This window comes from Trachurus japonicus, chromosome 14 (genome assembly GCF_045865225.1).
Source record: "Trachurus japonicus isolate A0001 chromosome 14, Traja_1.0".
Lineage (NCBI taxonomy): Eukaryota > Metazoa > Chordata > Actinopteri > Carangiformes > Carangidae > Trachurus > Trachurus japonicus.
In genome coordinates, this window is record NC_140920.1 from 16,465,535 (window position 1) to 16,477,496 (window position 11,962).

The 11,962-nt window shown below is 41.3% G+C and overlaps 1 protein-coding gene across 2 annotated transcripts; it reads right to left on the minus strand.

The window, feature by feature from the left end:
- Positions 1 to 302: 302 nt before the first annotated feature.
- trpc6a (transient receptor potential cation channel, subfamily C, member 6a) lies at positions 303 to 11,037 on the minus strand. Of its 2 annotated transcripts, none has more exons than XM_085798099.1 (14): positions 10,805 to 11,037; positions 9,365 to 9,693; positions 7,593 to 7,725; positions 6,135 to 6,435; positions 5,577 to 5,762; positions 4,814 to 4,978; positions 4,018 to 4,258; positions 3,707 to 3,934; positions 3,090 to 3,354; positions 2,172 to 2,367; positions 1,235 to 1,426; positions 996 to 1,040; positions 671 to 746; positions 303 to 562 (listed from the first exon to the last, which is right to left on the minus strand). In XM_085798099.1, the coding sequence occupies exons 1-14, from the start codon at positions 11,026 to 11,028 to the stop codon at positions 435 to 437; spliced, it is 2,709 nt and encodes a 902-aa protein (XP_085654225.1). In that variant the 5' UTR covers positions 11,029 to 11,037; the 3' UTR covers positions 303 to 434. The 2 variants fall into 2 exon arrangements, with proteins under 2 accessions (XP_085654225.1, XP_085654226.1); XM_085798100.1 differs by having other exon boundaries at positions 1,002 to 1,040; positions 10,805 to 11,026.
- Between the last annotated feature and the right edge of the window lie 925 nt (positions 11,038 to 11,962).

Sequence of the window (11,962 nt, forward strand, 5' to 3'; positions counted from 1 at the left end):
TTTCTGTTTTAACCGTAGCTTTCACCACAGATATCCATTATACAATTCTGCCACTGTCAAAATATGCTACTACTGATTTATTTCATAATCATCATTGGTAGTATATGTTTGCTTTGGCAAGGTTCAATTTTTTTTTTAACTTTAATCAGCAGATAAGAGGAAAGGTTATGTAATAATGTTTGTATTTTACTAATGTAATGAGCTCTATTTCTGGTGAGAGATGGTTCTTTTAAAGTTTGTGGATTCCAAAATTGCATTGTGGATAGTATATAAAAGACACATAATAATGCCCCATAATAATAATGTCCCATTTTAATGTTAGATTCACATACCATACATACTTATTTTATTATATTAATGCTATAGTGTCATACTTTAATGATGTAGACCAGACACTTTAAGCCAGTGGCTTGTACAGTTGTGTGGTCGCTCTCCTATGAAGGTGCGCTGATCTCTCCCAGCCTCTTCAACAGTCCATCCAGTGTCTCCATGTTCTGGGATTTCTCCTCTAGCAGCTCATATCGCAGGCTGGAGATGTCCTGCTTTATCTCCTTCAGTTCACCTTAAAAGATCAGAGAAATTCTTTAAGTGATTTGCACTTTATTTCCTAAATAGATTCAGCGATTAAATGAAGTTCAGTTCGGTTTCTGTGTCATTCTGTCGATTTTACCTTCAGTGATCTCATCACTCTCTCTGTCTGCTTGAGCTTTGATGATGTAACGCTTTATCAGTCGCTTCATGATCTTCTACAAACAGCGATGATGGAGAAAGAAAAGTCAATGTAATATACGAAAACAGCAAAACGATAGATGAAGAAGAATGATCCCATTTACTAATTATGATATAAAGCAAATTTTTAAGAAAATGATTAACATTGTGGTTTACTGCTAAGAGGTAGTTGCATCACAAATCACCAATTTTCCAGAGTAGCTAAAAACTGCCCTGTCATATTTGTAACAAAGAAATGTCTATAGATTTAATTATGATATACATACATGTACCTGATATCTGGTTGGGCTGGTAGAAGCGCAAACACCGAGCTAGAAGAGAAAACTAAAGTTAACTTAATTCAGCACAAGTGAGTTTGTTATTGTCTGGAGCTCTGAGTTGGAGTCTGTGGTGCAGCAGAGAAACCACTGGGAGGTGCTGAGACTCTCTGCTCCAAGCTCTGTGTACCTGAGAGGATGGATACATGCAGTATACAGTACATGTGTGCACATAATGTGCGTGATACCTGGTTGAGCTCGGTTTTCTCCTCACTGTGTCCTGTCACATGCAGCAGCAGGGACTTGATAGCCGTGGCCAGTCCCAGCATGGACTTGGGACTGGGGACCAGGTTGAAGGGCACAGGGAGCGTCCTTCCCTCCTCAAAGTAGGAGAACCAGAGTTTGGCCCGAGCAAACTTCCATTCAACATCAGCATCATCCTGAAGAAAAGAGGAAATAAAACCAAGTGGAGAGGTAACAAATAAAATCACACTCTCAGAAACACAGTGTCTGTTTTAAGTTCGAGACACCAGTTCATATACGTTTTAGAAAAATGTTCTTATTAGTTTCCTTACCGAGAATTAGACAAGAAGATTATGGTTCTCATTTCTGCACATTATTAAAAGTGAAGCAGCAGCCAGCAGTAGATTATCTTAGTTTAGCATAAAGACTGACAACAGTGGACTGGGGAAAAGCTAGTGACATGTTACATGTTACAGCGTCATGCTTGACACATTTTCATCTACTTTTTATGAAAAAGTGAATGAGAATCTCTCTCAAAATGTTGAAAAAGCTAATTTAAATGAAATTATTCAGTATTTTTATAGATAAAATTCCTCTACTTGCAAGTAGGCGTACATTTTGTTAATAAATGGAAAAAACTGTACACAATTCATACTGACTACCTCTATAGATTACAATCAAAAAGAATTGTAAGTTAATTTATTTTGTCAGAAATGTTATGCTCTTATGAGTCAAACCAAATTCTTAAGTCTAATGTCACACATTACTTAGTAATTTGGTTTAGCCTACATACATTTTTGCTATTGTTTAATCATATTATTTTATTCCTGCAGTAAACTGAAAAATGAAAAATAATAGTATGTGGGAGGAGTGTGAGTCAGATGTGAAGATAACCCTCTTATCTATGTGTGTCATCATGTCGATGATATTTTACTGACGAACCTCAATCTCCTGGAAGGAGCTGTTAATCATGGCGATGAGCATGTTGAGCAGCACTATCACCATGGTGACATTGTAGACTCCATAGAGCACGTAACCGATGTTCTCAATGAATTTGTGTCCGTTGTTAATCACCACAGATCTGACCTCAGACAGGCCAAATATAGCCCAGAACAAGGTCTTGAAGCTCTCCTCCAGGCTGGATGGAGAAGAGACGAGAGAAAATACTTTTCAATGAAACATTAATCATCAGACAGATGTAAGAAAAAGAGTTGTCATTGTAGGCTATGTGTTTCATATTAACTGTGAAAAGTAAATTTGATGGGTCACGATGATTAAAGGGATAAAATATTTGAAAATACATTTTATTTCCTTTTGTTTTTCTTACTCATTTATACACTTTGGAAATAGGCTACCTTTGAGTCTTTGAGCCTTTAAAATTATTCAAAAATAAATAATCTGGGAAGGAAAATTCAGTTTTTGGACTGTGCACTGAAACCATAACCAGTGATAAGGACCCCCAAGTAGATATGATCTCATTTTAAACCAGAAAATGTGAGAAATCACTCTTAAAATGTCTTAGTCAGTGCATGTAATTAAAGCTGCTTTATTTTCCCTAACCATTTTACAACATCTATGTTTTTTATTTTTGCAGTTCACTGTCACTGAGGCTAATCATGATAAAAATTGATTTAATGCTGTGGCTGGATTATCTTTCAAGATAGTTATGAAACAGGAGCTCAAAACAGATATTTACATTTGAGAAATAAACTATATATGACCCATCCTAAGGTTAATTTTGTCACTTTACCCAGCCTTGGCGAAGACCACAAAATCTATATTAAAATGCACAAAACTTTGATTATAGCCTATATAACAAGAACAGCTGATGAAAAGTAGAAAATCTAAAGAACTTCTCACGTGGTGAAAGCGTCGTTCTGCTTGGCCCCCAGGTAGTAGGAGTACAGGTTAAACATGCCGATCATAAACGCCAGGAAGACCAAGATGAAGATAACCATGAACTTGAAGATGTCTTTGACAGTTCTCCCTAAAGAGATCTGCAGTGGGCCGAAGCTCTCGTTGGCCGGGAGGATGTAAGCGATACGAGAGAAGCTGAGCACCACGGCGACAGCATACAGGCCCTCGGATACGAGCTGAGGGTCGGACGGCAACCAGTGTATTCGTGCTGCAAAAACAGTGCAAATATAGATCAAAAAATTTACTTTGACTTTCATGTATGCATTTTTGGGACATTAATCTTTCTCTAAACTTTGATTTTCTTGTAAAATACTTAATAGGTTTACCTCCTGTGGCCTTCAATGATTATCAAATACACATGTGAAATCTGTGACTGAGTGTTGGGAAGCAATAAACTTAACAACAGTTACTTTTCTAAATTAGATCAGTCAAAGTTTGGTCTTGTTTATCTCTCGTTTTTATTTAACTTTACATTAAAAGCAGGTGAATTCAGGCAGAGATGACTGATCTTCTAAAGTGTGGTGGTCAGTGAGGCTGTGGGGGTGTGTGAGCATGCTCACCCAGTGTAAAGTAGTGTATCTCGGAGGGGAGTGTGACATTAACCAGTGTTGTGTAGTGTGTGTGTACATAGGTCTGGGCTAAGTCAGCGTGTCTCAGAGCAGAGAAGCGGCAGCTGAAGGAGGCGAGGAAGATCGCCAGCATCCCAAAGTCCAAGAAGTTCCACGGTTCGACCAGGTACTCCCCCGGCCCCTGACTCCAGATCTCCTTCACCTCAGCCCAGATCATACCTGCAGCAGCACACGTCAAACACAGGATGACACGATATGTCTTTGATGAGGAAGTTCATCCATCACGATCACCTGATGCTCACCCATGACCCATGAAATGATGAGGATCTCCATCCACGTGAAGGGGGTTGTTGTCATGCGGTACAGCAGCAGCGGGTCAGAGTGTTGGTATCCACCCGGGTGATGATGGTGGGTCATGTTCGCCAACAGGGTGGTGCCTGCGAAACGATCCGCAGCGTTCAGGATGAGAAGACCCAGGAAAATAGTGAAGGACGAAGCGTGGGCCACAAACTTCATGAAGGGGCTTCGCATCACTTTCCCCACCTGAGTGAAAGAAAGAGATGGAGCAAAAAGGAGGATGGCAGAAATGAGCACAGCAGTGATTTAAAGTCAAGTTTTTGCATTTGGGAGTTAAAGCAGTACTAAAGGAACTTTCAGTTTTGGTTGAGTTTGGCGGCGCCTGTGGACCAAAGCGGTAGTGTTTTGCCTGAAGGAAGACTCCATTTCCCATGAACACTAGCGTGAAGCCCTGTAAATATCCTGCATTAAAATTAACAGAAGACATCAAAACTAAGTTTCTGTTTCCAGTGGATCATTTCAAAGTGAAAACAAAGACATAATCCATTGCTTAAGTGCTGTTTTGCCTGTTCCCTCCTTGTTGTGACTCGCAAAAGTGAAAGTGAAACTTAAAGTGAGAGCCGGGTTCCTACCATGCTCCTCAAAGTTGCTTAGTGCCAGAGAAAGAGATACAGACCCCCTCAGGCCATGACAGAGGTGTCATTCAACTTGTTGTAAGTCGATGTATCATCACAAAAGTTATGAAAATATTTTATGAAGGTTGAAAAGTTCCTTAGTGTTGGTTTAATGTTAGTGTCATACTCTGCTGCACGGAGTGATCCAGTAAGCCAGAGCCAGTCCCGGCAGTCCGATGGCCACCGCCAGCACCACCAGCAGTTTGACAGCAGTGGTCTGCTGCCTCAGGCCGGGCAGGTTCTCGTACCAGATGCTGAGCAGCTGCTGCTGGCAGTTAGGATGAGCCACGAACTGGAGAGTCAAAGAGAGTGGTGAGAAATAGAAGATACAATAGTACAATACAATACAAATGTATTTATGAAGCATGTTTAAAAACAACAGCGTTGACCAAAGTGCTGTACAACAATAAGCATAAAAAAATACAAAATACAGACAGTTAACACAGATTGAGAACACAAAAATTCAGACCACAAAGCAACTCGCTATCACACAGAGACTGGGAAGGCGCGGGAAAAACCCTTTTGTTTTCCCTTGCCTTGTAGGAGAGGGTCTGTCACCCCTCTGCTCAGCCTTGTTTCTGGACTAATTGAAGTCATGATAGGGAAGTCTAAGAGACACCAACAAGGGCATTACGATAGTCCAGTCTTGTGGAGTCAAATGCATGGATAACCCTCTCAAAATCATTAAAAGAAAGGAAGGACTTAACCTTTGATAAAGTCCTTTTACAACAGAATTTCTTCTGCTGATCAATTTTAAGATGACAACTTCAAACCAGTTCAAACCAAGACAATGGTCTGCTGCATAAATCCTAATCTGATCCTGTCATTATGAGATGAGTGAGGCAAAGAGACGGTGTGGGGAACAGTCACTTGTCTGAGAGCATACTCACCTTCTTCAGCTCATATTTGATGGCTAATTTGAGCCTGGTGAGGGAGGGTCGACCGGGCGGATCGTAGCTGTCATCGGAGTCGGTTTCTCCGTTCAGTATGGCCTCCACCTCCTGTGTGCTGCGACACAGATCCAAAAGTCCCACCACATAGTCCTTACACTGGCTCGACAGGCGGCAGTAGTCGTTCTACGGACAGGGGGAAATGTGCATCAGCAAGTTAAGTGTTGTATCACAGGAGATGTGAATTGGTACTTGTTCACTCATCCAAACCATCTGATAATATCCTACCAGTAAAATCCAATTGTGTTATTATTTATTTATCATATTGTTTATAGTGATAATTATGGTGGTCAAATGTGTCAACAGTAACTTCAGTATCTAGACTTTGATCTGTTTCTGCTTCTTCTCTTACAGCTCATAAAGTGTTCTTGTGTTTACTTGCAGCCGGTTGGCAGCGACATGGCAGATTTACTTTGTGCACTTGATGATGAGCTGGTTTTTAGGCCACGTGCACAGTGGGAGCAACAGTGCACGACTGTTTGCATCATCAGTTTGTACCTTAAACTCTTTCTCAATGTTGGCCAGCATGGCCAGTTCGTTGCTGAGCTCCAGGGCTGCGAGCACCGGGTCCTCGTTGGACAGGGAGAGGTAAGCTGGACTGGCGAGGCCTTTGTAGGCGTTGATCCTGGATCGTGAGTGGCTGAAGGAATCAAACTGCTGCTGATAGTTACAGGAGTCACAGCTACAGAAGTAGTCGTGAGGGGGATCGATGCGAGCGCCTTTACTCAGCAGCGTGTGAACTATCTCGTATTCCTGGCAGTGCGCTGCAAGTATCACCGGGGTCACATCATGAGAGAACCTGTACACAAAAACATATTCATCATACACATTTACAAAGCAGCAGGAAAGATTAATATCTAAACACAACATGAAATGTAAACTGAAAGAGATGAGTGTGCTCGAAGAAGGACAGAAATAAGACAACTTCCCATAGTCATCTGGTCAAGATAAACACCATCAGGGTTTTACAGTTCTGAGTAACCTGTTTTTTTTTGTTTTTTTTACTTTACAGGCTCACAGGTTGTCTCATAAAACTTCTTCCTAAAAACATCAGTATCACCTACAGGTATCAACATCTTCCGTTTTAATCAATCATATGTCACCATCACTCTTGTGTGTCTGACAGGCTGATCAGTAATCTCCTATAACATTCATACGTGTCACAGCTCCCTCGAAGACTGCATCCTCCTTAAATGTGAAGCATTGTCGACTTTATGAAAATCTAATTTATGTGTTTGTTAAAAGGGAAGGTTTGACATTTTCAGACACATGCTTTTCAGCATTTTAACGAAGGTAACAAAAGCACCTCTAAACTTCACTGATTAAAACCAATTACCAGATGTTTTGTACCAAATTATTTATGAAACAGGGGCCAGTCTGACAACAAGCAAAGGCTTCAAAGATTTATAGGACATTTGTGAGTAAGAACTTTTGAGTGCAGCAAACAATGACCCTTTAAACAGTCAGGTAAATGGGTTAGAGGTTATGTAGTGTCCCGTCCTGAGTCTTGAGTCATGTTTCATATGTTTGTTCCATTTCCTGTTTTATTTTTGATACTCACTTCTCCTCTCATTACAGATTTCTACTTCCTGTCTTCTGGTTCCCTCATGCACTCATGATTATCTGTCCCACCCTGATTTGTTTCACCTGTTTCCTATCATCCATGCCTCCCTTGTGTGTTTAGTCTGTGTGCTCCCTGTCTCCTGTGCCAGTTCGTCTTCGTACCTCAGTTACGTTCCAGCCATTTTTTCCCTCGTGTGTATTTGGTATTTCTGGTTTGACCTCTGCTCTGCCTTTTGGATTTGTCTTCTTCTCCCTGGACTGATCACTCATGAACCAAAACCTTTTCAGAAAAGTTCAGAGTTGTGCTCTTGGGTCCATTCACTCCTTACCAGCCGTGTCACGTTAGAGGTTAGTGGGAGTTTTAGTGACGTCCCTGCCTCCTGAACATCTCACCTTGTCCCGTCCTCATCGTAAGCGTAGAAGTCATCCAACATGTCAGCTTGAGCAGGACTCCCTGTCAGACGGTGAGCATCTCTAAATGATGGGTGAGCCAACAGGGCCTCTGTGATTCGAACATAACCTTTACCTACAACATGCACACAGAGACAAAGAGCAAAGCTGTTAGTGTGGTTTGGTAAATTTGACATCCTTATCTCAATAAAGTGGCTCATATTTGAGTGCATTGCATTCCAGTAGTAGTGTTATTTTAAGATGTTTGGCTAGCTGTTTTTTGTTACAGCATTACCTACTCATACTGTAAAGTAAGAAACTATATCTTCCCAATTAACGTGTCTTGATCTGAACTCATTCAATAGAGCCAGGGCCGTTGCATAGGGGAGAAAGGTAATGATAAAAAAAAAACCTACATATCATCTACATATAACTCTGACTAATACTCATACAATTGCTGGATCAGCATAAAAACAAAGCCACAAAATGATATTCATGAAATATGTTTTATTTTCCAAGCAATAACCCCCAGCCTTCTTTTCAAAATGTGGTGCAGTAGTGAGGTGCGATTCTCCCTCGGAGAACACTGAGGCTGTGTGGCATTGGGCTTGGCCGTGCGCGTTATTACACAGACATAACACAGTAATTACACAGGAATTGTCTAAACATTATAATGAATAAACTGATAATAATAATACAGGATCGTCCTGTATTGAAAAATAAAATGCACTGTCCCTTACTGAATCAATACAGGATCCCTTATCTAATATTACACTACGTTTTCACATGCCTAGTATGACATTAGAAACAAGGTTTCATGAGACATATAGTGGAGAAGTATAAAATCAGAATAGCAGGCAAGGTGATGGTTATTATCACTCACTGTCATCGTTGCCCTGGTTGAGATGAATAGAAAATTATAATACATTACTAATAACAGCCCTGAACAGAGCCATCGGCCTCTGTTGAGTACGTTCTTAAGACTTAAAGCAAAAGTAAGCGATCCGGTCGTTTTGGCTAACTTCTTGTCAGCCGATGGAGTTAGCAGTCCCCGCCCTCGTCCCTACGTCACCACATTCACGCGCATCCCTTGGCTGCACACACAGAGAGGGTCGCACCTTTATACCGTTCTCTCTCCTCATTGGATAAAGGTTGTAGGATACAAGGAAAGTTTTCTCCTCGGCTTACAGCAGAGCAGAGTGACTGACAGACCCGTGTTTCGGACCAAACACTCTATATAAGTGATTGCTGTCGGAAGATATAACTATTTAAGACTTATATTAACACAAAAATTCAGCTTACTTCTGCTTTAATCCAGATAAAGATTCAATTATAGGAATATCACTCAACACTGTTTGCCTTCAGCTCTTCAGAGCATTTTAGCGTCTTTCAGCTCATTGTTTTGATTTGACAACTTCATGTCTCAGCTTTGCTCTCCCAGCTCTCACTGCTCCGTGATCAGCTGGAGCAGGACACTGTTTCTCTTGGAAAGGTACTGGGAATCTGTTCATCAGACATTTAAGCACCAACAGCAATGTCAGTAAACCATATACCCATCCTACTCAACCTCTGCACTGTACGACTGTATGAAATTCTTCCTACCTGCTTGTAATAGCAGGCTATATGTTTACTGTAATGATGGAGGAGCCTGTAAATTAATGTTATGTTATATAACACATATTCAGCAAACATCAGCCTTCTGGCACATGTGATTAACCCTTTGAATGTATTTTATGACTCTTGTATGCAATCATACACACATGCAGACGTCTTACTGATGGCTAACAGGAGGGCGTCACCCACTCTGGACAAATCCGTCCTCCCCAGCAGCAGCTCCGTCACCTCCAGATGTTCGTTGGCCACAGCCAGCTGCAGTGCATTTTGGCCCATGTAGTCCACAGCATTGACATTCAAGTTGGGCACATGGAGCAGCATACGTCGCACCTCTGGTATGTTGCCGTACTCTGCAGCCTCCAGGAAACGCTGCTCAACCTCTGACAGGCTGACTGAGGGAGCAGAGAACATGTAGGCAGGACCCCGAACGGCCTGGCGTCGTTTAGCAGCGGTGAGACGAGCCATGAGCTGTCTCTCTGAGCTGCTGTGGCTGCCAGAGAGTCAGGGGACATAAACACACAGTACATACTGTCCACACGGTAACTCATACACACACACATAGACTCTTTTAGAAACCACACTGCAGACACAACAGGTTCCCTGTTTCTTCTCAAGTTTCGCATTTAAATTTAATCATAAATTCTGTTTATGTTGTGGCAAAACAAGAGCAAATTGAACAAATAAGTAGATCAGTAATATTGAAAGACATACTGTATGATTAACACTGAGTTCATATCTGACTCAAAGAAACTATTTGGCTGTAGTAAATAGGAAACTGCACAGACAGCCACTGCAGTCAAACAATCCATCAGTTAAAATTAAACATGGACTTTTAATAGTTGGGAATTTACAAACTATTTTGATTTTTAAACATGAGTCTACAGAAACTGAAATCCTAACTTGCATAATGTACACTGTTGTTTGGATAAAAGGCTAAGAATAGACGCCAGTAGAGATAAAGTATACAAACAAAGGAGTAAATAGAAATGATCTGTCTTGAACCCTCATGTCACTTTTATGCACAAAAACCTCTACTGGGCTCTGAATATAAATGTCATCGGACCATTCATTCACTGAAAGTATTTTCTCTTTTTCCAATTAACTGCAAGCTGAACCTAGTAACATTTATACAAAAAAACTTGTTTTTTCTTCTGTAGCCTATAATCATCAGATACAGGCTCATTGTACAAAGTTACAAAGCATTTACAGTTCAGACCGTGAAGCAGCTGTTTCATCACAGAAAACAATGTGTATGAGACTTAACATTTAACATACGTATAAGCTGATTTTCAAAGACTTAATATGTATGTTCAAAACAACAAGTTAGAAAATGACTGTACAAAATGTAGCTATGAAAATGATGAGTAGCTGCAGACATGCTGAGGATTTTGTTTCACTTAACTGCCTCATGTTGTGGGTTTTTATATAAAGCACACAATGATCTGTGATGCTGTGTCGGTATAAACACTGTAAAAGGACAAAATGCTGCTGGACAGTTCTTAAAGTCAAGTGATTATTGATTCTGAAAACTAGACACAAAAGCGCACCTGCCCCGCTACATGAACATCTGGCTGAACGGAGGATGTGAATCAAAGACTTACCCGAGACATCGTCCGGGGAAACAGTTTTCCTCCCCAAAATCATCGTACGTGAGCAGGTTGTCACGGCTCCTGGCCCTCGGGCTGTTGGCGTAGCCCACAGTCTGGCTGTTGTGATGAACCGCCAACGGTCTGTGGTTCATCCTGGAGGTGGTCGACAATGGAGGGTCTGCTCCTGCTTCGTATGAACGAGTAATCAAGTGCCTGTGCCATGACTCCCTCCCCATCCCTCCCCCTCTGTTTATTCTGTGTCCTTGAGAAAGAATGCATCCTTCTGGGTCCCACTATACTTTTATTTACATGACTCGTTGAACTTTACAGATGTGGAGGTTACGGCTGGACACACTAAAGGTTAATTGTGGTTTATGGACATGTTTGTCTCAGTGGTTTCAGCTGAATCTACAAACTGTTCTCTGAAATCACTGTGCGCATTCATTTTGAATGTGAAATTTAAGTGACAGCAGCAGAATATTCACACACAAAAATTGTGCTTTGCCAGTGGTTTTAATACTCAGGCTGTAAAATGCTATTTTAAACTGCAGTGTACAGAGTACATGTCGAGGTTTGTCAGTGTGTGTGTGTGTGTGTGTGTGTGTCTGTGTGTGTACATGCGTGCAGGAGTGACTGATGGCTGATGAACAGCAGATGAGATTCCTCAGGGTTTAAATTCCCAGAAGACTTTGCTTCCTGTGCGCTCCCACTCTCCACTGATCCTTGTCCACTGTGGGAAAACAACTTCCCACTCTGCGCGCACACACACACACACACACACACACACACACACTGGATGTGTCCACACTCATAATAAAGTCTATTTAAAGCCAAAGGTGAGTCCCACCACCACCTACTGTAGTTTTTGTCACTTTTATTGTCAAGAATACACTCATCATCACACCCGCGTGGTATATATTTTTAGCTTTCTCCTATTAAATACAGTGTGTCCCGCATCACTGTTGCAATGGGCCGCCAAGTTCACCGCACTTTGTCTGCTTTCATTGTAAATTTAACAGAAAACTCCCAATGACATCACACTGACATCCCAACATAAAAAACTCTGATAAAGCCGAGTCTCTGATGTCTGATTGTAGCAGTGAAAGTTTCCTTTTAAGGGCCTGATTGCCGAGGCGAAGTCACTTAGTAGTTTTCATGGTGTAGCAGCGT